The 26,464-nt window shown below is 39.1% G+C and overlaps 3 protein-coding genes and 1 pseudogene across 6 annotated transcripts; all 4 read left to right on the forward strand.

Moving 5' to 3' along the window:
* The first annotated feature begins 369 nt into the window (after positions 1 to 369).
* On the forward strand, positions 370 to 4,344 carry LOC127007818 (malate dehydrogenase, mitochondrial-like). The gene is made up of 7 exons (XM_050879208.1): positions 370 to 538; positions 1,998 to 2,192; positions 2,450 to 2,617; positions 2,879 to 3,001; positions 3,121 to 3,258; positions 3,427 to 3,569; positions 3,897 to 4,344. Exons 1-7 carry the CDS (start codon positions 461 to 463, stop codon positions 4,072 to 4,074), a joined length of 1,023 nt encoding a protein of 340 aa, XP_050735165.1. The 5' UTR covers positions 370 to 460; the 3' UTR covers positions 4,075 to 4,344.
* Positions 4,345 to 8,509: 4,165 nt separating this feature from the next.
* On the forward strand, positions 8,510 to 12,499 carry LOC127007821 (cystatin-A-like). Its single transcript, XM_050879211.1, has 4 exons — positions 8,510 to 8,798; positions 9,164 to 9,270; positions 10,102 to 10,191; positions 11,304 to 12,499. Exons 1-4 carry the CDS (start codon positions 8,756 to 8,758, stop codon positions 11,424 to 11,426), a joined length of 363 nt encoding a protein of 120 aa, XP_050735168.1. The 5' UTR covers positions 8,510 to 8,755; the 3' UTR covers positions 11,427 to 12,499.
* A 1,388-nt stretch (positions 12,500 to 13,887) lies between these two features.
* On the forward strand, positions 13,888 to 19,451 carry LOC127007823 (cystatin-A-like; annotated as a pseudogene).
* A 630-nt stretch (positions 19,452 to 20,081) lies between these two features.
* On the forward strand, positions 20,082 to 26,446 carry LOC127007824 (ganglioside GM2 activator-like). Of its 4 annotated transcripts, none has more exons than XM_050879212.1 (7): positions 20,082 to 20,251; positions 22,222 to 22,386; positions 22,931 to 23,084; positions 24,257 to 24,313; positions 24,641 to 24,742; positions 25,239 to 25,415; positions 26,146 to 26,446. In XM_050879212.1, exons 2-7 carry the CDS (start codon positions 22,271 to 22,273, stop codon positions 26,302 to 26,304), a joined length of 765 nt encoding a protein of 254 aa, XP_050735169.1. In that variant the 5' UTR covers positions 20,082 to 20,251; positions 22,222 to 22,270; the 3' UTR covers positions 26,305 to 26,446. The 4 variants fall into 4 exon arrangements, with proteins under 4 accessions (XP_050735169.1, XP_050735170.1, XP_050735171.1 ...); XM_050879213.1 differs by lacking the exon at positions 20,082 to 20,251 and adding an exon at positions 20,263 to 20,399; XM_050879214.1 differs by lacking the exon at positions 20,082 to 20,251 and adding an exon at positions 20,355 to 20,420.
* The last annotated feature ends 18 nt before the right edge of the window (positions 26,447 to 26,464 follow it).

The raw sequence follows: 26,464 nt of genomic DNA on the forward strand, positions 1-26,464 counted from the left end.
TGTGGATGGCTTGAGAATAATTAGCTTCTAGAATTGCGTGATGGGTCCATGTAACTGTAGCTCTTGCAGAATGAAGGATTGTAGTATTTAAGAGGTGTTGTACTCCATGGAATACAAAGATCTAGTGACTTGTTAGCACTGAAAATTGTTTGTTCATATCATTGTTAGCATTTTTTTAAAGGTAGGCTAAATATTAAGGGTTTTTCGATAACACGGCGGAAGAATAAAGAAAAAAAAACTCACAACTGTCACAACTGTTTTGGAATAGTATATAGATTGCATAAAGAAGTCATTTGAGGTAGCTATGAATAAAATAACGTGTATAGGAGTCTAGATTACTGTAGCTAGCACGATAAAAACCCTCCCGTGGCCGAGACCGTCCCTGCCCCCTTGCTTGAGCCCGCCGGCCTCCCTTCTGCACAGCTGACTCCGCGCCTCCACAAAACCGTCACTTTTTACCATGTTCTCCAGGCTCGCCAGGCCCCAGGTGTCTTGCCTCCTCGGACACTGCGCCAAGAACTTCTCCACCACAAATGCGGTGAGATTCCTACGCTTTACAGATGATAAGAACGGGTTAATACATTTGCGCATCGATTTAGCCGTGTCAAGGATATATTGGGCCTAAGTCAAGTGGTAGGTGCATTGTTATTACAGGGGCTGTTGTTGTGTGTTGTAGGTCTTGTTGTTATATGTGAGGGGTGAAGGAAAGGTCCCATAGAAACGAGATGACCTTGGTTGCATCTCAAGGCCATTGAAGTGTTGCATCACAAGGAGTTCGCTGATTACGTTCAGTTAGGTTTACCCCGGATTGATCGTGTGACAGTCCAATCAATGAGGCAAGTCGTGTTATATTATATGAATTAAATGCACTCTAAAGTCTTAAAAATGTAAGTGTGCAAAACCTACAAATCCAGTTTAGTTTAATCATTATTGTTAGGTTATGACAATTTTATATGTACTATTACAGTATAACAATAGGTAAGAAATTCCACATAAATCTCTTATTTATGATATTATAGCAAAAACATAGGGTATTATTCTTGTGTTTGCCCATACTCACCCCTCACAACCAAAATTGGCTAGGGGGCCATTGAGACTTCGGGGAATGCGGTGGTAAACATGAAATGCGTCGTAAATGAATAGTTTTTGAGTTATGGGGGGTTGAAAAATACCCTAGATGTAGGGAAATTTCATACATTCCGTTTTTTTTTACAACGTACGGAAACCACGCAATTTCACTCACTCTCCATATCAAAGGGGGGTTCGAGGGGGGCGAAGCCCTCCGGTACAGCATTAAGATCAATGAAGCATCTAAACGGTAAGTAATTTACGTCATAGGAATCCTGCAACCATCATATACGACTATGTATTTACTTACTGGTAGCACGTACGAACGCGTGAAGCAGGTTTGGTATCACGTACGAATGCGTGAAGCAGGTTCGAACGCAGGTTACTTGTTTTCAATGTCCCTCAGTTAGCTGTTCGGTTGGGGTATTTTAAGAGGGGGGGGTCCAGGGGGATAGTAACCTATCACCATTGAAATAGTAGCCTAATTCTGCATTATTTTTTCTAATCTCAGAAACTTTTAATCAACAATGGACACTTAATTTTGAATGAAACATCAGAAAAAATATTATAAAACACTTTAGTGAGTTAAGTGCATTTTTCCTGGATCCATCCACAGTGGACATTTTCCTTGTTATCTTGATCGCAGGGCAACTGTGCAGGTGCATAACATATGCTATACATGTTTATTCATTTATTGTTATGATAATGAAGGTATTTATGCATTAAAACTAAGTAAAACTTAGAAAACAAGTCAATTTTATTGTTAACAAGCTGAAACTTCAGACTATAGATATTGTAGATTCCAATGTAGATGAATAGCATATATGGAGGAGACACTAATGCATTCTTTTTCTTTTTATCATATTTAATGTATACTGCTGGATGCATAACATAAGTATATTATATCAAAAGTAATTTTCTATTTTCAGGCCCAGAAGAGGGTTGCAGTGATGGGGGCCAGTGGAGGCATTGGCCAGCCCCTCTCCATGCTGCTCAAGAATTCCCCTCTGGTGACCCAACTCTCCCTTTACGATATTGTCCACACTCCAGGCGTGGCAGCCGACCTTTCCCATATTGAATCCCCAGCCAAGGTCACAGGCTATGTAGGACCTGAGCAGCTACCTGTAAGCACCTTCCATGTTGACTTTGTAGCCTTAGGTGTGAAATACAAAAGTTGTATATAGGCTGTTCTTTATTTTATCTTTGTTAATGTGAAATATATCATTACCATAACCATTTATTCACTTGTATATATTATAACCCCAATTTGAAATGCTAAACAGTTAACATGGTTTAGAATTTAAATTTTATATTTTTCATTCACACAGTTTTTAAAAAGTATATATATTTTTTATAGCACACCATTGCATATGTTTTGCAGGACTCTCTGAAGGGATGCGAGGTTGTGGTGATCCCTGCTGGAGTGCCCCGCAAGCCTGGCATGACCCGAGATGACCTGTTCAACACAAATGCTTCCATTGTTGCCAACCTGGCTAAGGCCTGTGCAGAGAACTGTCCTGAAGCCATGATTTGCATTATCTCCAACCCTGTGAGTCACCAGGGATTAGCCTTGGTCTTTAAGCTATTCCTGATAAGTAGCTGAGATTAGATAGCAGAGCCATTTCTTTTGGTTGGCAGGTGTAACTCAGAAAATTAATCATTCAGGTTGGCAAATTCTGTAAATTTGAGGTTAATAAAATTTGTTTGTTGTCACTTAGTCAAGGTTACTCATAAGTCAGAATGAAAATGTGATTGATTAATTAATAGAATTTTATTCAAAAATAATTTTCTAAATATGTATTATCTCCAGGTGAACAGCACTGTGCCTATTGCAGCCGAGATATACAAGAAGGTCGGTGTAGATGCCAGCCGCATCTTTGGTGTGACCACCCTGGATATTGTACGTGCGAACACCTTTGTGGCAGAGTTGAAGGTATGTTGGATGTTGGTATTGTTGATCTTTGCATAACATCTGATAATGGTAATAACTCTGGTATTAGAAGAATTGTAATTCTCGGTGACCACTCATTAACATGGCCTTGTTTCCCGCAGGGTCTGGATCCCACCAAAGTGAATGTGCCAGTGATCGGTGGCCATGCGGGTGTTACCATCATCCCACTCATCTCCCAGGCCACTCCATCTGTAGAGTTCCCCGAGGACCAGCTCAAGGCACTCACAGAGAGGATTCAGGTGAGTCCTAGTAGTGTTTCAACCAAAGGCTCTGTTTTTGTTTCCATTACTTCTCCAATGCTACAGATAAATATAATTTTAAATGAGAACTTAAGAATGGGTAAGCCTCAGTTCTCAGTTTGCATTCCTAACCCATTTTGAATCAATTTTACCTTTCCTCTATGACAGGATGCTGGCACTGAGGTGGTAAAGGCCAAGGCTGGGGCAGGATCAGCCACTCTCTCCATGGCCTACGCAGGTGCCCGGTTTGCCTTCTCCATGATTCGTGCCCTCAATGGAGAACCCGGTGTTGTGGAGTGTGCCTACGTCAGGTGGGTGCTGCCAAAGGACTTCTGTATCTCTTAATTGTATTTAGGTCCAGGAATGTGATTCACCTTTTTCTTTTCTTATACAGTGTTATATTAGAGTTGATAAGATTAAAAATATTCCTAAGATATGGAGTGTGAATGTATTCAACAATTTATATGGGTGAGAAGCAACTTTTAGGAAGGTAGCCAGTACAGTAGAGGAGATTGAAATATGGGAAGTGACCTGTATATTAGTTATATTTGTATAGTTTAGCTTCCTCTCAATCTCTGTGTTGTGGTAAATTGTCTTTCTGTTTCTGGTTTTTAAATTTTGTTCCTCTTGAATTACAGATCCACAGTTACAGATGCCACCTACTTCTCCACTCCTCTCCTTCTGGGCCCTAAGGGCATGGAGAAGAACTTGGGTTTGGGTAAACTATCTGACTATGAAACCAAGCTTGTGGAAAATGCCTTGCCCGAGCTGAAAGGAAGCATCAAAAAGGGAGAAAGCTTTGCTGCCAGCATGTAAAATTCTGTCAGCCAATTTTTACCGGTGACTTTGATTCCAAAGCTTAGCTACTGAGGAGTGCTCATTCAGCATGTTGCATTTTGACCCCATTCCAAACTGATCTCATAATCAACATTTTCCTTTGTTGATTTAATTAGGTGATCAGCTTTGGATGAAGTCTCAGTGCTCTGGTCAGGAGGCATGCTTTTGATCAGGAACTGTTGTTTATAGAAAATTATAAAAAAAACTGTAAATAGAAGTCTTAAATTATCAATAAAAAGAGAAAAATCATTATTCACTTATTTCCTCTAACTAGGAAGATTTCAAGGTAGATGGTATGATGATGGATGGACTTTTTAGAAAAAGTATTTATTTATGTAACTTGGGGTACATTATGAAAGACTAATTTATTTTTTATTTGAGATCTTTGATACCAATGGTACAAAACAAGCACAAAACATTGCCTTCATACAATACTAAAATTTACATACAATAGAATATACTAAACATTAGGACAAAATATAATATTTTAGATGTTAAGATTACAATTAAAATGCTATATACTTACCCAAGTTGTGCAATGATTCAGATGGTGCCACCAACACAAGACCTGCAATCACATTTATACATTAGATTCAAGCAGGTATTTACTAAATGATCAAAGGTGACCAGTTCAAATCAGAGATGTAATGACTGATAGGGCAGCACACCACCACCAATGGAGACAAGTTTCATAGACACTCATTTTATTTTGGAGCAGGATTAAAGTAGCTTCTCAGATGATGTCAAGACTTTTATGTAGAAGCGGAAGTAGAGGAGGAGTATATAAAGAAAGTATAACATATGAAGAAGTAAATCAAGCAATAAAAAGATTATAAAAAGGAAAGGCAGCAGGATTTGATGGAATTAAAGAAATGTTGAAGTTTGGAGGAGATGTAGTTACTAAATGGATGGTCAAGATATGTGAAGTGGGGGGGGATGCCAGCAGACTGGATGGAAGCCATCATTGCCCCAGTTTACAAGGGGAAGGGCAGGAGAGGGGAATGTGGGAGCTATAGAGGTATAAGTCTGCTGAGTATACCCAGAAAGGTATATGAAAAAGTCATAATAAAGAAGGTGCAAAGACTTGCAGAAGAGAAAATCATTGAAGAACAAGGAGGCTCCAGGAAGGGAAGGTGATGTGTGGATCAGATATTTTCCTTCAGGATGGTAATAGAAAAAATATTAGCAAGAGGGAAAAATTATATGATGTCTTCATGGATTTAGAAAAAGCTTATGACAGAGTCAATTGGCTGGCATTGTGGGATTTTTTAAAGATATACGGTGTGAGAGGAAAACTGCTTAATGCAATAAAGTCTTTCTATGAGGATGCATCTGCACGTGTGGAGAAACAAGTGAACATTTTGTGATAAAAGTGGGCTTGAGGCAGGGGTGTGACATGTCACCATGGTTGTTCAGTATTTATATGGATGGTGTTATGAGAGAAATGAAGGGCAAAGTTGGGGAAGTTGGAGTAAAAATGTATGCTGAGGGAAGGAAGTGGGTGCTGAATTCAATCTTATTTGCTGATGACACACTGCTCATTGCAGAAAATGAAAGTGACTTACAAAATTTGGTCAGTGTTTTTGATAGTGTATGTAAAAGGAGAAAGCTGAAAGTAAATGTCAACAAAAGTAAAGTGATGGTTTGTGAGCGGAGTAGAAGTGAGGGTGTTGATTTTGTATGCCCATATAGAGTGGGAATTGAATGTGAAAAAGAACGCAAAATAATTTTGATTGGTGAAGAAATGGAGGAGGTTAATGAGTTTAAGTACCTTGGATCAGTTATGTGTAAGCATGGTGGTACAGAAGGAGAGACAAGAGAAAGGGCATTGCAAGGAAGAAGGGTGGTAGGGTCTCTGGGACGTATCATGAATGGCAGAAGTGTGTATGAGCGTTTTGGAATGTGTCACAGGGGTGAAGGGAAGAAATGAAGAGTGGTGGAAAAAGTGAAGCGACAGACTTTTAAAGTGGTTTGGCCACATGGAGCGAATGGAGGAGAGTAAGATGACTAGGAGGGTGTATGGGAGTGAGATAGAGAGAGGGAATGCTAGAGGATGACCTCCAGGGAATGGAGAGATAGGGTGCAGGAGTATGTCAGGGAAAGGGGTGAAAGATCCTTGAAAAACTTTGAGCAGGCAAGGAGGGAGTGTCTGGATAGAGAGATGGAAATTCTTCTGCCGTGGCCATCCCCTGGTGGGAGCTCCTAGGACCAGGCATCAAAGATGAATGAATGAATGAATGATCAGGGAGGTTAGTGAAATCATTATTTTCAGCCTAAATCCAACTCTTAGGATATTTTAACCTAGCCTTAATCATGAAGGGGTATATAAATATCATGAGCTAACTAAAATATGAAACACTGGTTAGGTGAAAAATGTATAGGAAACTTAGAAATGAAAACTGCAGGTGAAGAAGGTACTGCAGCATGTTAGGGATTGACTACTATGGACAGCCAGGGTATAAATGTCAAAATACGTCTTTAACTGACTAAATATTCATACAACTGAATTTTTATTTTACATATCTATTGTAACCAAAATACTTTCTTAATGTTAATTTCAACTCTTCCCTTGATGCACCCTGTGATTTACTTTGATGTGAAAATAATTCCCTTTTGCATGGAAACTCAACTGGCAACAAACTAACAGTAACAGGAGTTTAGTTTTGTTTAATGAAACAAGTGAGTTTCTAAAATTTTACCTTGAAGATGTAAAGAATAGATTAAACTGGTTGGTCCATTTACTACATTTGAACCTACTATGGATGGGCTAATATTAAGGACTGATTAATTTTATGATTGCTCATAAACTGAAACTTTGTCATCCTCATAGAAAATAATGGTGAGATTTGTTTAGAGCATAAAGCTGAACCTGAAAAATTTACCTCAGTAAAAATCATGGAAGGCTGCTTTACCGAATAGTAGGTGATAAAAATACTGAAGGCTCGGGCTGTCTTAATCACATTTATCAAAATATACCTAACAAACATAACCAAACCTTACCTACAGAGGGGCTTTGCCCCCCCTTGACCCCCATTATTTTAATCCAACCAAACAAAACCTAACTCAACCTGCTACAGGAGGGGCCCCCTTGACCCCTCATTTTATAAACAATCAATGAGACACCTAACCTAACTTTCTAGGGGGGGGAGGGGGCTTTACCCAATCTTTACATAGATTACTTCTATTTCTGGAGACGAGGAGATGCAGCATGACACACCAAATTAAGATTACGGTGAAATGAAAGTAATAAGTGTGTAGTGGTATGCCCTGCTCTCTTAACTAATACTTTGACAAATTACTGAAAAAACTAATGGTGATAGGTGAACTAAGGTGTAAGGTCCAGTACCAATGAGACCTTGCCTGTAGAGGAGACCCAAGGAGTACTGAGACCTACATTGATTTCGCCCTCGTGGTAGGGGAGGCGCCACAGGGGGGGCAGCCACCCTGAATCTGAGGGCTGGAACAAGGCACAATCATATATGAATATAGGCTACAAAGGAAAGAAGACCAAGTTGTAAATATGTAAAGAAGTGATACAAAAAGGTCAGAGGTCTAAAGAAAAAGGCTAGTAACAGGTGAGCTAACTAATAGGGGTCAGAGGAGACTAGTAACAGGTAAACTAGCAACAGGAGATCACATTTAAAGGCTAGGATGGGTAGGATACTAGATTTGCCTTTCCATACACAATAGTTCAATCCTTCACAAGAGCCAGCTAGTAACAAGAGGGCTTGCTAATGGGGGTCAGAGGTGGCTAGTAAAAGGTGAACTAGCAACAGGAGGTTACATAAGACAAGCAAGGATGGGCAGGATACTTGTTCCACCTTAGAATAATGCACAAGAAATCGATGAACTAGCTAATAGGGGTCAGGGGATTAAGGCTAATAAAAGGTGAACTAGCAACAGGAGGTCACATGAGGCAAATAAGGATGGGCAGGTTACTCATTTACTTTTCCATGCATAATACCTCAATCGTTCATCAGGGCAGCTAGTAATAAGTGAACTAGCTAATAGGGGTAAGGGGATTAAGCCTAGTAACAGGTGAACTAGCAACGGGAGGTCACATAAGGCAAACAAGGATGGGAGGGATTCTCTAGATTTACTTTTCTATGCACAATACCTTAATCGTTCACCCGGGCGGCTAGTAATAAGTGAACTAGCAAATGGGGGCCGGCAACTAGCAACGGGAGGTCACATAAGACTAACAAGAATGGGCAGGACGCTTGTTCCACCTTCGAACATAACACAATCCTTCACCAAGCGGCTAGTATAACAGATGAACTAGCTTATAGGGGTCAGAATTGGCTATATATTAACAGTTGGACTAGTTAATGAGGTCAGGGGTTACATTTAAAGTCATATTAGGATGGAAAGGACACTAGATTTACCTTTCCATGCACAATACCTCAATCAATTCATCAGGGCGGCTAGCAACGGGTGTGCAAGCCGCTGGAGGTCATTCTCAAGGACAAATACAGGGATGGGCAGGATGTTTACCTTTAATTAACATATGGCGTCACCAGGATATTCCAGTCGCCTTGTAAAAAGAGCCCCGTCAGCCACTCCTCTGTCAGTCCTTCCTCAGCACCAGACGAGAGAGCTACATTTTTTCCTCCTCTGAAGTGATTTGTCTTCGTCTTCGTCCACGACCCCAAGGAACAAGATGGGTCTCAGGGTCATCAGTGTAGGACTCTTCATTACTACAGGTGAGAATGGCGTCCAGGTAGATGATGATGAGGTAGGACAGGTAATCAATCAGATACGTGTTGCAATAGAGAGAGGAAGGGAGGCCATGGGAAGGGACTTTGTTAGCTTTCTTTTATTCATTTATTTATTTTTCTCTTCCAGTCCAGTTTCAATTAAGGTATATGTAAATAAGCTGGCAGTACTAGGGAATAAATATTTCAATTCAATTCAGTTCAATACTTTTGGCATGCAGTTCCCTTTGCATATATTTTTTTTTCGTGTGTGTGTGTGTGTGCTGACGTTATCTTATCATGTGATCTTCCTCCTTCTTCCTCCTCCTCCTCCTCTTCTTCCACATCTTCCTCTTCCTCCTCCTCGTCCACAGTGTTGTTAGGCATGAAGGCAACCGCTCTCGGGATGCCTGGAGGACTGTCAGAGGAGAAGCCGATGACTCCCGAGGTGCAGGAGCTCATCAATGAAGTCAGGCCCGATGTAAGTGTTCATTGTAATATATGATTAATAATTTATTGTTGCAAGGAAACAACAGAGAAGGGAGGAGCATGCCATCCCAACCCCCAGGCAACAGTAGTAGCTATAATAATGATGATGATGATGATAGTAATGACTGATAATGATGATACAGAGGAGGAAGTATAATAATGGGGGAGGAAGTCAAATTGATATGATGTGGTTTTTTAAGTTTTTGTTGTTTTATAATGAAGGTTTTTCGTTTTATTTATTTATTTTATTTTTCATGAATTGTCGACTCGCGTAATAAGCTATATATTGATCGAGGCTGTTAATTGATTGCTCCTGCTTTATTACATTTTTTTTCATAATTTTCTTCTCCTTTATCATCATCATCATCGTTTTCTTAATTCTTCTTATTATTATTACTCATTTTTATTCTTCATATTCTTCTTCTTTTTCTTTTCCCTCTTTTCTTATTCTTCTCATTATTATTATTATTATTATTATTATTATTATTATTATTGTTGTTGTTGTTGTTATCAATATTATTATCATCATTATCATTATTATTATTATTATTATTATTATTATTATTATTGTTGTTGTTGTTGTTGTTGTTGTTGTTGTTATCAATATTATTATCATCATTATCATTATTATTATTATCAGTATTATTAATATTGTGCATATATATAACGACTCGAAAAAGCGATCGCCTCACCTGTATCAGTAGCCACCTTATATCACTCTTGTCACCTCTGCACATTTACCTTTCTCCCTTACCTTTCGTTCTTCTACACCTTAATACCTGCCCCCTCACCTCACCTCTGCACCCTTTAATTATACACACAGGTGGAGGAGCACCTGGGTCGCCCCGTGTCTCGCTTCGAGGGGTTGAACTACAAGACCCAGGTGGTGTCAGGCCTCAACTACTTCGTCAAGGTAATGAACACGCCCACACAGTTATATACATGTTTGTTGACTGATTGATGGCTTATTGTTGTAAAGGTACGCACCAAAGGAGGAGGGAGGAACAGCCATCCCGACCCCCAGGCAATACATATAGCCTATTGCGTGATTTTCAGTAATACAAGAAACATGTGTACTGCTGTACAGTATTCGTATCGCTATGCAGTGGAGGAAATGACAAGGTTCGTAATATTATAATTGAACTTAGGATAACAAAGGAAGAAAGTGCATAAAACTAATAAAGTTAATAATAAGTAACTTCATAGATGGGTAAATATTTCTTATACTTAATTGTTCTTAAATACTCTATGTGACACGTACTTCACGCCTATGACGAGCTGCACTTTATTTAATTGTAACTTTAATTTCTACCTAAAATAATATATTATTAACGTAGCTAACAAGTAGAATTTAGGGAATCTTGGAGAATACACGATACATGCGCATCCCTGAACAATGAAAAAAAAGAATAAATAAATAAATTAAGCAGAGAGGAAGCTGCCTGCCATTCCATCTTTTAACAATATGTATCGATCGGTACTATATAGGAATTGTATACCTACTACTAATTTGAGGTGGAGTGAAAAGAGGGAAAATACTGGCACTGTTAGAAGTTTAACAAGATAGTGTTATAAATTATTACATACGTAGTAATTTTAACAAGATACTATCGGAGTTTTGGATTCTGCATACGTATAGCAAGATTAATTAGATACGTCATCAATTTTAACATGTATATACGTAGGAAGTTCATTGGATACTTATTCAACGTACTGTAATGCGTAGCGAGGATTGAGGGTGTCACAGTAGGGCTCCTTGACTTAACCTTTCTGATCTCTTCCATGACTTGTTGCGTCGTCTCTCATATTAGGGGGTCAGGAGGTCACAGGTGTGCTTGGGAGATAACTCACCGGATGTCACCTTTGCTTCATACGGCAGCCATTTATTATGTAATAAATGGAAATATAAAGTTTGATGAACCCGGAAGAAAACGTTGTATCTTTGGAAGCTATCATTATTATTACGATGATGATGATGGTGCTGGTGGTTCTTGTTATTACTCTAATTATCCTTTTCTTCTGTAGGTTGACATCGGTGACAACGAGGTGGTGCACATCAGGGTGTACCATACCTTCGACGGCACCAACACCCTGAATGGCGTTCAACACTTCACCGACAAATTGGACCGACCCATCTCCTATTTCTGAGGCACCCATCCACCCATGATATAGTAACTAAGAAAGCAGAGTCCCCTCGGTGGTTAACTATACTATATGCACCCACCCACCGCCATCACAATACTATCCTCGCTCACTCGCATACATACCTTTCGTTTTTAAAAGATTGATTATAGTCTATCGACTCTATAACTTGAGCACTGTGGCTTGGCCCGGGGAACCCCCCATTGTTTACACAACTAGCGATGACCTGCGCATGGCGATCTGTCTCACTGTTAGTCTACGTTATCTATTTATGCAGTATATATATAAATTCATAATACAATTACATGGTGTTATGAATGGCTTGGGATTTGAGGGAAAGAGAACGACTCGGGAAACCCTCCATTTCACTTGTCAACGTGGCTCATGCGACCTTGCCGCCTGAAGGACCTTGGCAACAGGCGCCAAGCCGCACTGTTAATTCACCCTTCCTCCACCATGGGAAACTCACGTCCTGCACAGCCAAGCAAAAGAGATCATATATAACACTAATAAGAGAGAGAGAGAGAGGTAGCGAGCCCCTCTGATCTCGAGTAGAGTGATGGAGCCATGTGGCGCAGAAGCTCGGTCTCCCTGAGCAACGCCTAAAGGCTGAAGTTAGAGTCGATGGAGTATAATTATATCGTTCATGATTTTACTGTTACAAAAGATATATAGACCCACAATTAATGAAGGAGAATTGAAGTGCTTAAATGTATGATTGATTGATGTTTTTAATATTGCAAGGAAATATTGATTAGTTTATTCATGATTTTAGTGTTGCAAGAGAGATATGCCCACAACTATGTAAGGAGAATTGAAGTGCTTAAATGTATGGTTGATCCCTATTTTAAATGTTGCAAGGAGATATTAAAGCAAATTATAGAGAAAGGATCGTGGTGCTTGATTTGTCATTTCAGACGTTAAACATAAAACAAAGGTTTAGAGTGAAAATGTTTATAAGCAGAATTTAACTTTCAAGTAAACTCGATTACTCATTCAACTATATTATATAGTATTATACATAATCTCTGGTGGAGGGTATTTTTACATGATTACTAAATAAAGCTTAGCAAATCTCAGCCTTTCAGAAATATATCATCCTTGGGGAGTATACAGGTTTTATTGATGTTAATGTTGTTGTCTTTGTTCATGTTGTTCCGCCTCAGCCAATGGAGGTTGAGGCCACACTTTTTTGGCTGACCATGGAACAGACAATTTTTTACCGGTGAATTAATTTTATTCCAAAGCTTAGCAACTGAGGAGTGCTCATTCAGCATGTTGCATTTTGACTTCATTCCAAACTGATCTCATAATCAACATTTTCCTTTGTTGACTTAGGTGATCTGCTTTGTATGAAGTCTCAGTGCTCTGGTCAGGAGGCATGCTTTTGATTGGGAACTGTTGTTTATAGAAAATTATAAAAAAAAAACTAAATAGAACTCTAAATTATCAATAAAAACAAAAAAAATCATTATTCACTTTTTTCCTCTAATTGATGATTTTTTTTTTTTTTTTTTTTTTTTTACGTCGCGGCCTATTGCGCCGGTAGGCTTCTTCCCGATGGGGCCTAATAGTCGGCCCAAGGCTTCCTCCCGGTGGGGCCTGATGGTCGGCCCAACCCGTTCTGGCGCTGGCGAATGTTTATAGTGGCGCCATCTTGCACTGGCTCATGCTGCCCTCCCGGAGCTCATCTTTAATCCTAGAATCTAGAGTCCGGGTTGATAGGTGGTCTTCTGAACAGCATGTGGGTAGTTTTAAGCCACTCGGCGGCGGCTGAAAAATCCCAGCTTGGTGGCACCGGGCGGGGATTGAACTCGCGTCGTCCTGAACACGGCGCCATCACGCTATCCATTCAGCCACCGCCTCCCCCGGTTGGTAAGTGAAATAATCATTTTCAGCCTAAAGGGTAGGCGGTGGCTGAGTGGTTAGCGTGCGGGCCCCGCATTCACCGCGCCATGGACATCGTCGGTTCGAATCCGCTAACAACAAATATTATGACTGGCGAGGCAGGATGAGGCAGCCGTGGAAACATAGTGGACACACACTGTGCCAAATTAATTTAAGCTTCTTCTTTTCACCCGTTCCGCTTTGTATCGCTTCTTATATAGGTCCTCCTCAACACCTCTGTACTTCACAGCATGCACTCAGTTACCTCACAGTGCACACTTATACACTTCACCTTGAACCGCTCCAAGCCAACGGCTACACACACTTCATTCCTACCCGATTTCCTGGCACTTCCATTTGACATGAAGAAAAAGTGAGATCATCGGGAAATTCTGCATTGCAATGGAATAAATTTGTAACTGTAAAGTAAGCAAAAATATACGAAAATGAGGGTTACGTAAAATGGTGTGAAGACACTAAAAAACGATGATGGTCTCAGTTTTTCTTCATGTCAGGAACGTGGGTAGGAGTGAAGTGTGTGCAGGCGTTGGCTTGGAGCATTGACGGCAACAAGGCGGTGTATCCCGAAGCCTGCCTCAGACGCACTCTAGTCTATAATTGAACTCTATGGTTTGACCAAAGGCGACGATACGTATAGTCTCTTTGGCTTTGACAGTCCCCAAGTGGCTACGTGTGGCGCTGCCTGTCTTATAGCCAATACGGTCCAGTTTCAAGGTTGAACTACAGGTAAGCTGTCATTAAAAGTGAATTTTGAAGCTTTTGTTCTTACAGCCACTATTTCGAGGTTGAATCATATGTAAGCTGTCATCACAAGTGAATTTGCTAGCTTTTACTTTCTCCCAGATACGATTTCAAGATTATAGGAAAAAAATGCCATTAGGGTTTTCTCTTCTTCCAGGCACAATATTTCACTGGCATTATTAGGGAGTTTGGCAGTTTTTTTTCTTCCACGTACGATATCAAGATTAAATTACAGGTATTAAGCTGCCAATAAAAAGGAATTGATTGACTGATTGATAGTTTATTGTTGCAGGTAAACAACAAGGGAGAAGGGAGGAATATGCCATCCCAACCCCCAGGCAGGACAGTGTGTGATATTATACAACTATTAGTATACATATGTAGTGCCAGCTTTTTTTTCTTCCAGGCACAATTTCAAGGTTTAATTATAAATTAAGCTGAGGATCTTTCCGGTTATACGAACTATCGATTTTTTGGGTATTTTTACATTTTTTCAATATATTTTTTTCCGTAGAATCCTAAAATGACAATTTTTTTTTGGAGAAACCAATAGGTAAAAAGTTATTCAACTTTAAAGTTATTTATTCCCTATGTAATACTGAAGAAATGCTAACTTTCATTTTTCCTCTCTTTCAGGTCAAAAATCAGCTAACCTAACCTAACCTAACCTAACCTAAACTAACCTAACCTAACCTAACCTAACCTAACCTAACCTACCCATCAAAGAATGTATGTCTTACATTTGATAAAAGAAAGGAAAAATAAAAGTTTGCATTTCTTCAGTAATGCATAGGAAATAAATAACTTTAAAGTTGAATAACTTTTTATCTATCCATTTCTCCAAAAAAACAATGTTATTTTCGGATTCTACGTAAAAAAGTTAATTGGAAAAATGCAAAAAAAAAAAAAAAAGTCGATAGTTCGTATAACCGGAAAGACCCTAAGCGGATATTACTAGGGCATTAGCCAGCTTTTTTTCTTCTTCTTCCAGGTACGATAAACTCAGGTTAATACAGGAAAAAATAGACGTTCGGGTTGCCATGCAGTTCCCTTTATATATTTGTGGTGAGGTTCTTATCATTTGATCCTCCTCCTCCTCCTCCTCGTCCACAGCTGTTAAGCATGGCGGCACACATGGAGAAAAACCCCGAGAAGCCGATCATACGCGATTATTTACTGATGCCTGAACCACAGCCACTGACAGAGGAGAAGCCGGTGACTCCCGAGGTGCAGGAGCTCATCAATGAAGTCAGGCCCGTTGTAAGTGTTCATTGTAATATAATAGTAGCTAATAATGATGATAGTAGAGTATTTCCGCGTGAAACTGGCGGATATGGGGTGTAGGTCTAGTATACGTGGGTCTCTCCTTAATCCCGTACCACTCTGCCACATCTCTGTCTCTAGTTGTGGGAATAGAGTCAGGGTGTGAAGTGGATCGACCCACCAGGGGCTATATTACACCACGATTTCCGCTAGCTTGGTTCTCATTCGTTTCTTGTTATTGCTGCTGATGATGATGGTGAGAAATACCGTCCTTCGGTGAAATCTACCGTAGCTTTGGAAGATCGTGGACACGTCAAAAAACCACGGAAATATGAAAACCCCCGCCAACAGAAATCGTGGCTTGACTGAAGATCCACGGAAAATTTGCACTGTTCATTTTTTCCTCCTCTCTCTCTCTCTCTCTCTCTCTCTCTCTCTCTCTCTCTCTCTCTCTCTCTCTCTCTCTGCTTATAAAACAACATATATTAAAACTTTATAAGGACTCCATTTCATACATTCCATGAAATGAAAAAAATGAAAAATTGAGGTATTAGCGTATCAACTTGTGGAAAGGAAGCCCCTTCGAGAATCTTTCATTGTTTTACAGTTCCTATGTATACATCCTTTTAATTTACATTGTAAATAACTTCTTTCTCGAGGCTGTGTATATAGCCAACGACTTCATTATAATGATGAAAATGATGATACAGAGGAGGAAGTATAGGGAGGAAGTCAGATTGATACTTATATATATATATATATATATATATATATATATATATATATATATATATATATATATATATATATATATATATATATATATATATATATATATATAATATGCTTTTTAGTTTTTAGTTGTTTATATAATGAAAGTTTTTCAGTTTATTTATTTATTTTTATTTTTTATGAATTATCGACTCGCATAAGCTATATATATAGGCTGTTGATTAATACTGCTTTATAATCTTCCTCTACAAAATTATTATAATCTTCTTTTTTTTATAATTTTCTTCTCGATCCTTTATCATCATCATCGTTTTCTTAATTCTTTTCTTCTTATTATTATTACTCATTCTTCTTCTTCTTCTTCTTCTTCTTCTTCTTCTTCTTCTTCTTCTTCTTCTCCTTCTTCTTCTTCATATTCTTCTTCTTCTTTTACTTCTTCTTCTCATTATTATTATTATTATTATTATTATTATTATTATTATTATTATTATTATTATTATTATTATTATTATTATTATTATTATTATTATCATCATCATCATCAGAATCATTATCATTATTATTATTATCAGTATTATTACTATTGTGCATATATATAACGAATCAAAAAAACGATCGCCTCACCTGTATATCAGTACTAATTCATTCCACCTTTTATCACCTTGTACCCTGATCACCCTTGTCACCTCTGCACCTTTACCTTTCTCTCTTTCCTGCCCTTTCGTTCTTCCTTACCTTCTACACCTTGATACCTGCCCCCTCACCTAACTTCCGTACCCTTTAATTATACGCACAGGTGGAGGAGCAGCTGAGTCGCCCCGTGTCTCGCTACGTGGGGCTGATCTTCAAAACCAATAATGTGATAGGCACCGACTACTTCGTCAAGGTAATGAACACGCCCACAGTTATATACATGTTTGTTGACAAATTGATGGTTTATTGTTGTAAAGGTACGCAACAAAGGAGGGAGGAACATGCCATCCCGACCCCCAGGCAATACATGTAGCCTATAGCGTGATTTGCAGTAATACAAGAAACATGTGTACTGCTGTACAGTATTCGTATCGCTATGCAGTGGAGGAAATGATAAGGTTTGTAATATTATAATTGAACATAGGATAACAAAGGAAGAAAGTGCATAAAACTAATAAAGTTAATAATAAGTAACTTCCTAGATGGGTAAATATTTCTTATACTTAATTGTTCTTAAATACTCTATGTGACACGTACTTCACACCTATGACGAGCTGCACTTTATTTGTAACTTTAATATGTACCTAAAGTAATAGATTATAGACGTAGCTAACAAGTAGAATTTAGGGAAGCTTGCAGAATACACGATACATGCTCATCCCTGGACACTGAAAAAAAAAGAATAAATAAATAAATTAAGCAGAGAGGAAGCTGCCTGCCATTCCATCTTCTAGCAATATATATCGACCGGTACTATAGGAACTGTACACCTACTACTAATTTGAGGTGTAGTGAAAAGAAGGAAAATACTGGCACTGTTAGAAGTTTAACAAGATGGTGTTATAATTTATTATATACGTTGCAATTTTAACAAGTTACTATCAAAGTTTTGGATTCAACATACGTATAGCAAGTTTAATTAGATACTGTGTCATCAATTTTAATATGTATATACGTATGAAGTTCATTGAATACGTATTCAACGTACTGTTTGGGGAGGCGGTGGCTGAGTGGTCAGCGTATCGGCGCCACGTCCAGGAGCCACACAGCTGTGATTTTTTGTCACCGCCGAGTGGCCAAGACTACCCACATGCTGCCCTGAAGACCACCAGCTATCAATCCGGACTCTAGATTACCTCTACAAAGCGAGACTCAAAGATGAGCTCCGGGGGGCAGTATGAGCCAAAACAAGATGGTGCCACTATAAACACCCGCCTGGGCCACAACGGGCTAGGCCGACCATCAGGTTTCACCAGTGAAAAAGCCTAACGGCGCAATAGGCCGCGACGCAAGAAAAAAAAAAATGCGTAGCGAGGATTAAGGGTATTACAATAGGGGATGGAAGTTATAATACTAAGCTCCTTGACTTAATTAAGCTTTCTTATCTCTCCCATGACTTGTTGTTGCGTCGTCTCTCATATTAAGGGGTCGATCATGAGTTCACTGAGATGGGAGATAACCATGGCCGGTCACTTGTATCCAGTTGCGTGAAGATTTCTAGAATTCATTAAGTCAAAAAATGAGGTCTAGGTAGAGCGTAGTCAAGTCAAAGCTAAGCCTAGATAAGGCTGGGAGTGGCAGTCATCTATAGCGGCTTCTTGCCAACTCCAAGATGGCGGACATGACCACATTTTTTTCCGCCTCGCGCCGCCTCGATCCTCTTAATCCTACTTCAGTGGAGATAACTCACCGGATGTCACCATTGCTTCATACGCTTGCCTTGCCCCCTCCTCTCTCTCTCTCTCTCTCTCTCTCTCTCTCTCTCTCTCTCTCTCTCTCTCTCTCTCTCTTATGTAATAAATGGACATATAAAGTTTGATGAACCCGGAAGAAAACGCGATGTATCTTTGGAAGCCTTTATTATTATTATTATTATTATTATTATTATTATTATTATTATTATTATTATTATTATTATTATTACCATTATAATATGATGGTTGTTCTTGTTATTACTCTCCGTATTCTTTTCTTCTGTAGATTGACGTCGGTGACAACAGGATGGTGCACGTCAGGGTGCACAAATCCCCTGGGCGTCGTCACCATGCAGAGCATTAAGCACTTCACCGACAACCTGGACCGAGAACTTGTCTACCTCTGAAGCACCCATCCATCCATGATAGTACCTAAGAAAGCAGATCAGTCCTGTCGGTGGTTATCTATACTATATGCACCCACCCACCGCCGTCACGTATATTATATCCTCGATCGCTCACTCGCATACATACCTTTCGTTTTTAAAAGATTGATTATCTTAATTAATAGTTCATGATTTTAGTGTTGCAAAAGATATAGACCCACAACTAATTAAGGAGAACTGAAGTGCTTAAATGTATGATTGATTGATGTTTTTAATATAGCAAGGAAATATTGATTAGTTTATTTGTGACTTATTTTAGTATTGCAAAAGAGATATGTCCACAACTATAGGGAGAATTGATCTGCTTAAATATATGGTTGATTCGTATTTTAAATAATGCAAGGAGATACTAGAACAACATTCAGAGAAAGTATCGAGGTGCTTGATTTGTCATTTCATACGTTAAACATAAAATAAAGGTTTAAAGTGAAAATGTTTTTCAGTAGAATTTAACTTTTAAGTAAACTCACTCATTCAACTATATAGTATATTATACATGATCTCTGGTGGAGGGAGTTTTTACATGATTACTAAATAAAGCTCAGCAAATCTCAGCCTTTCAGAAAATATCATCCTTGGGGAGTATATATGTTTTTTGGGTGTTAATGTACGTTGTCTGTTCACTTTGTTCGACGCCTCAGCCAATGGAGGTTAAGGAGAGAGAGAGAGAGAGAGAGAGAATAAAACAATGCAAAAAGAAAACATAAAAGAAGTTTGTCAAATGGTTCGAGGGAAGAGGAGGGAAATATGAGAAAGCTTGATACACAGGGAAAGAGGGAATAAAGTGAATAGATAGAAGAGACAGAAAAAAGAAAAGTGAGACAGACGAGGATCGAGAAGAACAAAACAATACAAAAAGAGAACATGACAGAAGTTTGCTTTAATGACAGGAGCCTATCACTGAAGCCATAAAAACACACTGGGAAGGGTGAGCATGAGATATTACGTAAGCCAACACAAGGGGGGGGGGGCATGGAGGGAAGGGGAGAATACCATAAAACACAAAGGTGGATGCTATAGTAACACTGGTGGATGCTATGGTAACCTTAAACAAACATTTTAGTACTTGAAATCTTAATGCATGTGATGACGTAGAAAACAAAGGCAAAATAGGAGTTCTTCGACCTAAATCATGACTGTACAAGAGGATATGCGTATTTTCATTGGAACCTTATCACATCAGCTGATTCATGTAAACAGTACACAAGGGGAACATCAGCTGACTCATGTAAACAGTAGGGGACATCAGCTGACTCGTGTAAACAGTAAACAAGGGGACCATCAGCTGAACGGGTGTAAACAGTAAACAAGGAGTCAACTGAGCGGGTGTAAACAGTGATCTAGGAGGAGTCAGGTGAGGTTTACTTAGTGTTATCAGAGGAATATTTTGGTCTCCCTGTGTATCAGTGTGATGCATGTGCCGTTATCAGTGTTAGGGGGGGGCGGGGGTCATATATGAGACCTTTCCCAGCGAGACTCAGGACAGAATTATTGAGAACAGCGTGAGTGCTTGCTTGATAGAGGTGTGGTGCTTGTTGTGATGGTGTGGTTAATCTTAGGAAGCACCACTCCAAACCAATATTCGTAGTAAATTAGCACGTGAAAGAATTATTATTATAATGCATTTTCGTATATGTTTTACCTTGGGAAGGGGTCAGGGGGACAAGCCTCGTTAATTATAAAGTTGGGTGGCTTGGATTTTCTAAGTCCATTGTTATTGTTATGTAGTTATTATTAGTATGTTTTTTTTTTATTATACACTGGGTGACGTCTTGAACTTTGAAGTGAAGTGGGTATGATTCAAGGAGATATTTATAATCTTTATAACATTAAGTGGTTTCCTGTCTTTGTGTGTGTGCATCCTGTCACATGTGTAGCTAACCCGACCACATCCCCTGAGGAACAAGAGGTTAGAGGTTGTCTTCATCCCTCTCTGAAATAATATTTTAATGAGTACAATTTTGAAATTTTGTATTTATTTATAGTGTGTCTTTTTAATGGATCTCCATTTCATGCTTAACTGGCTATTATTTCCAGGTGTAATGCCCAGGTCTATCATTACTATGTATATATAATGCTGAAATATTAGAATGCAGTCTAGGGATGTACCGATGTATCAGTATCGGTATCAGTGGTATCGGCACATTTTAAGAGTATCGGTATTGGTATCGGTATCGGCTAATTTTCTGCCGATACTACCGATACTTGAAGGAGTTTTGTACATCGCATGTCACTCGTTTCAAATAATTTTCTTCAATAGAAATTGGATTTTCTAAATTGTTGAAAAAGTATTAGAAAAGCGTAATTATCTAGTATCATGATACTACATAGTTTGAAATTTTCCGTGATTTGATTTTCATCACTTTAAACAATAAGATTCATATTAATTTGAATACAAGTATATAATACTTATTATACAGTATAGCCTTTGGTACCGCGGACGTGTACAATACAAGTTTAGTACTAGTAGTTTCAGCGCGGGATTGGCGGAGCCCGTCCACTCGCCTCATTTGCCTCAATTGCCTGCCTTAGTCGGTCAGACGGTCGCCCCGCAGTGGGGCACGCTGCCAGGATCTGGGGATTTCTTCACGGTCTTCTGCCTAAATGTACGGAAATTAAGGTAAAGCTAACCTAGCTGAGTCAACTAGACCTCATGAGGCACCTCCTCCCTCGCCCCTTGTTGAAACTCGTGGGGGTGTGTGTTAACACTCCCCTTCTATGGTGGAACAACGAGTAGTGGGTCTTTTTTTTTTCTTAACATTTGATATTGCCCTTTTGCTGCTGGAATTGTTGCATAAAAAAAATCAGTGCACAGGTATCGGTATTGGTCAAATATTGGGGTATCGGTATCGGTCAAAATTTTGGTATCGGTACATCCCTAATTATTGCAGTCATAAATAAGGTAATAATATGCTGTAATTGTAGGAATTTTATGATAATGATAGATACAGCCTTTACAATATTTATTTATGACTTACATACATTTTACTATTTGTGCAGTATAGAAACTTTATGGTCATGACAAATCTGGGTATTACATTATTTATTTATGACTACATTCTAATATTCCTGCACTATAGGAACTATATAATAATGGAAAATCCAGGCATTATACTACCTATTAACAACTAGGCAGATTAATATTCCAGAAACTTTAGGGTGATGATAAATTCAGGCATTATACTACCTAATTATGACCATACATTCTAATATTCCTGGAACTTTAGGGTAATGATAAATCCAGGCATTACACTACTTATTTACCACTATGCATACTAATATTCCTAGGTCTTTAGGGTAATAATAGATATGGGCATTACGCAGGGACAGAATCAAAGGTTGTTGCACTAGTTCCCGATGGTAAGGAGCAACCATGAAGATCCAGTTTGGCGAGAAGGGTGAGGTGTCGTGGGATGTGCTGGTGGAGACCCTTGGTGCCGAGGAGCTGCAGGAGGAGCACCCCCACAAGGCACCCACCTGCACTCAGAGGTGAGGTGCGAGAATACAGATGGAGTGGAGGGGGGTACACTTTTTTTCTTGTATTATATTTATTTACTGGTATTTGTTTATTTAATTTATGTGATTCCATTTAATATAGTTAGTATTTGAAGGGTAGTTGGCAGGAGGGACACTCATTTTTTTCATCTAATAATGTCTGCAGTGATTTTTTAGTTAGTGAAGTGTAGATGTTTTTAGATAACATTTATTATGGTAAGTGAAAATATGTTGGCACAGTTTTTATGCTTCATATATCATAAATACCAAGACTATCTTATAATTCCATCAGGGATAGAGATAGGGATAGATGGATGAACAGGTGAGTAAACCCATTTCATTACTCTTATTATTATTATTGATATCCGTGAAAGGGCATTAGGGGAAAATGAAAAAAATATATATACTTAGATGGATATGAAAAATAAAAGTGACAGCAACAGTAAAGTAAGAAAAAAAAAAAAAAAAAGAGTGAGGAATGACAAAAAACAAGATCTAACGATTTAACAAGTGGGTGTTGACTGTTGCCTTGATACAGGTTGCGGAAGCAGTTCTGTGGAGGCTCATGGCTGACGCTGGCTTTTGTGGTGTGTGTGGTGACCCTCACGCAGCTGTGGCTGTTCCTGTACTTTCTCAGCACCTGGGATGCAAGCCCTGTCACACACCTGGTCTTTACAGATGACCAAGGAAATGTAGGTTGGGTATTAGGAACACCATATATTTTTTCTAAGAGTCAAGTCTAAGATAATTGGTGGATTTTAAAGGAGAGTGATATGCTAAAAGTGAATTTGTTGTGTGATGTGATTTGTAGTGTATTGTAGTGTAGTGAAGTGTAGTACTAATGTGCAGTGTAGTGTATTTGTAGTGTAGTTTGATGTGATGTAGTGTAGTGTGATGTGGTTTGTAGTGATGTGCTAAAAGTGAATTTGTTGGTCTCACTGACTGGTCTTTATGGGCCTGTCACACCTTAACGTTTTAGAGAACGTATGGCTAGCGTATGGAAAACGGTGGCACACGCTCAGCATACGCTTGAATAAGTTATGGGTACGCTGCTCCATCGTTAGGGTACGTTGAAACGGTGTGGCGTGCGGTGTCAGACGTCGTCGTACGCAGGGACAGCGAGAAGTTTTTGAGCATGCACAAAATTCTCGACGTATGCCAGCGTGTGGCCAGTACGTTATGCATACGCTGGGGATAAGTTAAAGGCACGTTAGGCGATCGTTATCATTCGTTCTCTGATCGTTCCTCACGCGTTGTATTCATTAGTAATGGACAGCGTGCCCAGAACGCATTGTTGTCGTGTTTGTAACGATCATTGGACGTGTAGCGAACGGATGTACACCGTGTTGGACGTGATGGCAACGGATGCAAAACGTACATCACGCGCTGAAATCGTTCCCGATCGTTGTCTTATACGCTCTGCATACGTCGACAACGCGCCGAAAAACGAAGAGTTCAGCGTACGCCACCGTTTAACATGTTTACCATACGCTAGCCATACGTTCTCTAAAACGTTAAGGTGTGACAGGCCCATTAAGGATGATCTAAGAAATGTAGGTTGGGGTTTTGGCTCCAGCATATTTTTTTCTCACTCCATTCTGAAATATTTGGTGGGTTTTAGACGAACGTTTTGTGCTTGAAGTGACTTTGTCAGTCTCAATGATATTCCATTCACAGCAGCAGTGTTTCAAGTAAAGCAAGCCTCATTTTGTCTTATTTTCAGATGTATATGATCAATTTACAAGGGCTAAGTTTTGTGAATGTGCAAAATTTACACTCTGCTGAAGTTTGAACAAATAGATCTCTGGTGTTGGTAAATACACATGTGGACAGCTCATTGATTTCTTGTTTTCCTCGTTCACAGGTACGGCATGTCCACTTCTCATGGTCAAACTGTGGCAGCCAATCAGACCCAGTGCTGGTAAAAAACAAATTATTAGTAATGAATTTCCTGTAATTCTTTAGAGCTTATGATACAAATTTTGGTGGCAGGATTGGAGAATAAGTATGAGTGTGATGTATTCCACTAGGCAGTCTTTCCCTTATCTTGGGTTATTATTTTCATGGTGTGACTTAAAGGGCCTAACCCCACCCCTAGTTACAGAGGAATGTGATCTTGGTAATGTATGTATATGTATGCACTTTGAAACTTCGTCTAGATAGATTGAATAGCTTACGTTGTATATTATTACATAGATGCATAATTTAAGAGGTTTTATCAGTCATTAATCTTTGCATAATTTTTCAGCTGAAGCAACTGCAAGTCAATCCAGATCCTGTGATGCTAAACAGCAACATAACTCTGACTCTGAATGCATTCCTGGATCTCACCCTTGATGCTCCTATTTCGGTATGTGTTTGTAGATGTTTGATGTCGTTCTTCCTTCTCTCTTAAGAATTTGTAATAGACATTTGGAAGGAAATTTAACTGAACTCATGCCCCTGTACTCATCACCTGGCTACCACTCCATATTTTGTGAATGCTCAAGTGATAAGAATTACCGTAATCGTTTTGTAGACTTAAATTCCAACTACTCTTTAAACCCGTCTGCTGCGATTGGCACGGATTTGGCTTTCACTGGTAGCCTGGTAACATATACTCCCTGATCTTTCTCTGCCTCTGTGGTGGATACTGGAGTGTTTCCCATGTGATATTGGTATGCTGTATATTCCTTCCCAAGGTGCATGATTTTACATTTTCCTTCATTGAATTGTAGCTGCCACTTTTTGATCCATTCCTGTAGCTTGGTGATGTCTTCTTGTAGGAAACCCGCAGTCAAGGGGTTAAAATTATGAAGTTATATGTGTGTGGCTGCATGGTGTAGTGGTATTCTCCCCTTGCTCAGGCTGCAGTTAAGGTGGAACGCAAGGTGGGGTGGTGGTGGGTGAAGATCCCTTGCCTGGACAGCCTGGGGTCCTGCCATTACAAGAACGTGTGTGACCTGAGCCCCATCCTGCCCCCTGATCCATGCCCCGACCCCTTCCCCAGGTTTGGACTCCCCTGCCGCTGTCCCATCACCAGGGTAAGAGATGACTTTTTTATTTTTTATTATTATTATTACACTTATATTTAAATTTAGGATGAAGGAGAGTTGATGAGATGATGAGGGTTTTTTTCTTTCTTTCTTTTTTTTCTTTCTCCCTTTTATTTACTTATTTCAGACGTAACCTAATAATTCCTCTCTTCCTTTTTCTTGCTTTGTCTTTTGAGGGCTGTTTATTTATTTATTTTATACTGATCTTAACAATTCCCTTTTCCTTTTTCCCTTTATGTCTTGTGAGAATTTTGCTTATTTATTTATTTATCTATTTGCTTCAAACATAACCCAACTATTTCTCTTTCATTTCTCTTCTCTTGTCTTTGTTTCTTTATTTTCTTCCCTGACCTAACAATCACTTTTTCCTTTTTTTTTTTTTTTTTGTCTTGTTAGGGTTTTGCTTATTCTTTTACTTGATGAACTTAACCTAACGATACCTTTTTCCTCTTTCTTTATGTAGTTTTATAAGATAATTAATTTGTATTAGATTCGGCGCCAAACGACCCCGAAGTTGCGGCGCCAAGACAGACCGCCCTAATAATCATCATCATCCTCTTTCTTTTCCTGTTTTGTTAGGGTTCACATATTTATTCATTTATTTTGTACTTAACCCGACAACTCCTTTTTCCTTCTTGTTTTCTTGTCATGTGAGGACTAAGGTAGAGGGAAGGATTTTTTACACGGCATATTTGTTTTAATTTATTCGCTTTTCCAGGGCCAGTATAAGGTGAAGGGAGGAGTGTTCAGCATCTCCCCCATTGTTAGCTACCTTCCCGCCTGGCTGGTCTCGGGTGATTACTACATCCATGGGACAGCTCAGAAGGGTGGCATCACGCTCGGATGCTACAACCTCTATGTCTCAGTCTCCCACTAAACCTCAGCCCATCCCAGCACCTCCTTTTATGTGGAAGATGTGACAGACTTTTGAGTTGATATACCTAATAGTTGCTCACAGTTTTTCTTATTTTATCTTATTTTTTATTTTTTAGCTAGTGTATCATCTTCCCCTCAAGCTACGCCTATCTCAGAACCTT

Source organism: Eriocheir sinensis, chromosome 36, assembly GCF_024679095.1.
Source record: "Eriocheir sinensis breed Jianghai 21 chromosome 36, ASM2467909v1, whole genome shotgun sequence".
Classification (NCBI taxonomy): Eukaryota; Metazoa; Arthropoda; class Malacostraca; order Decapoda; family Varunidae; genus Eriocheir; species Eriocheir sinensis.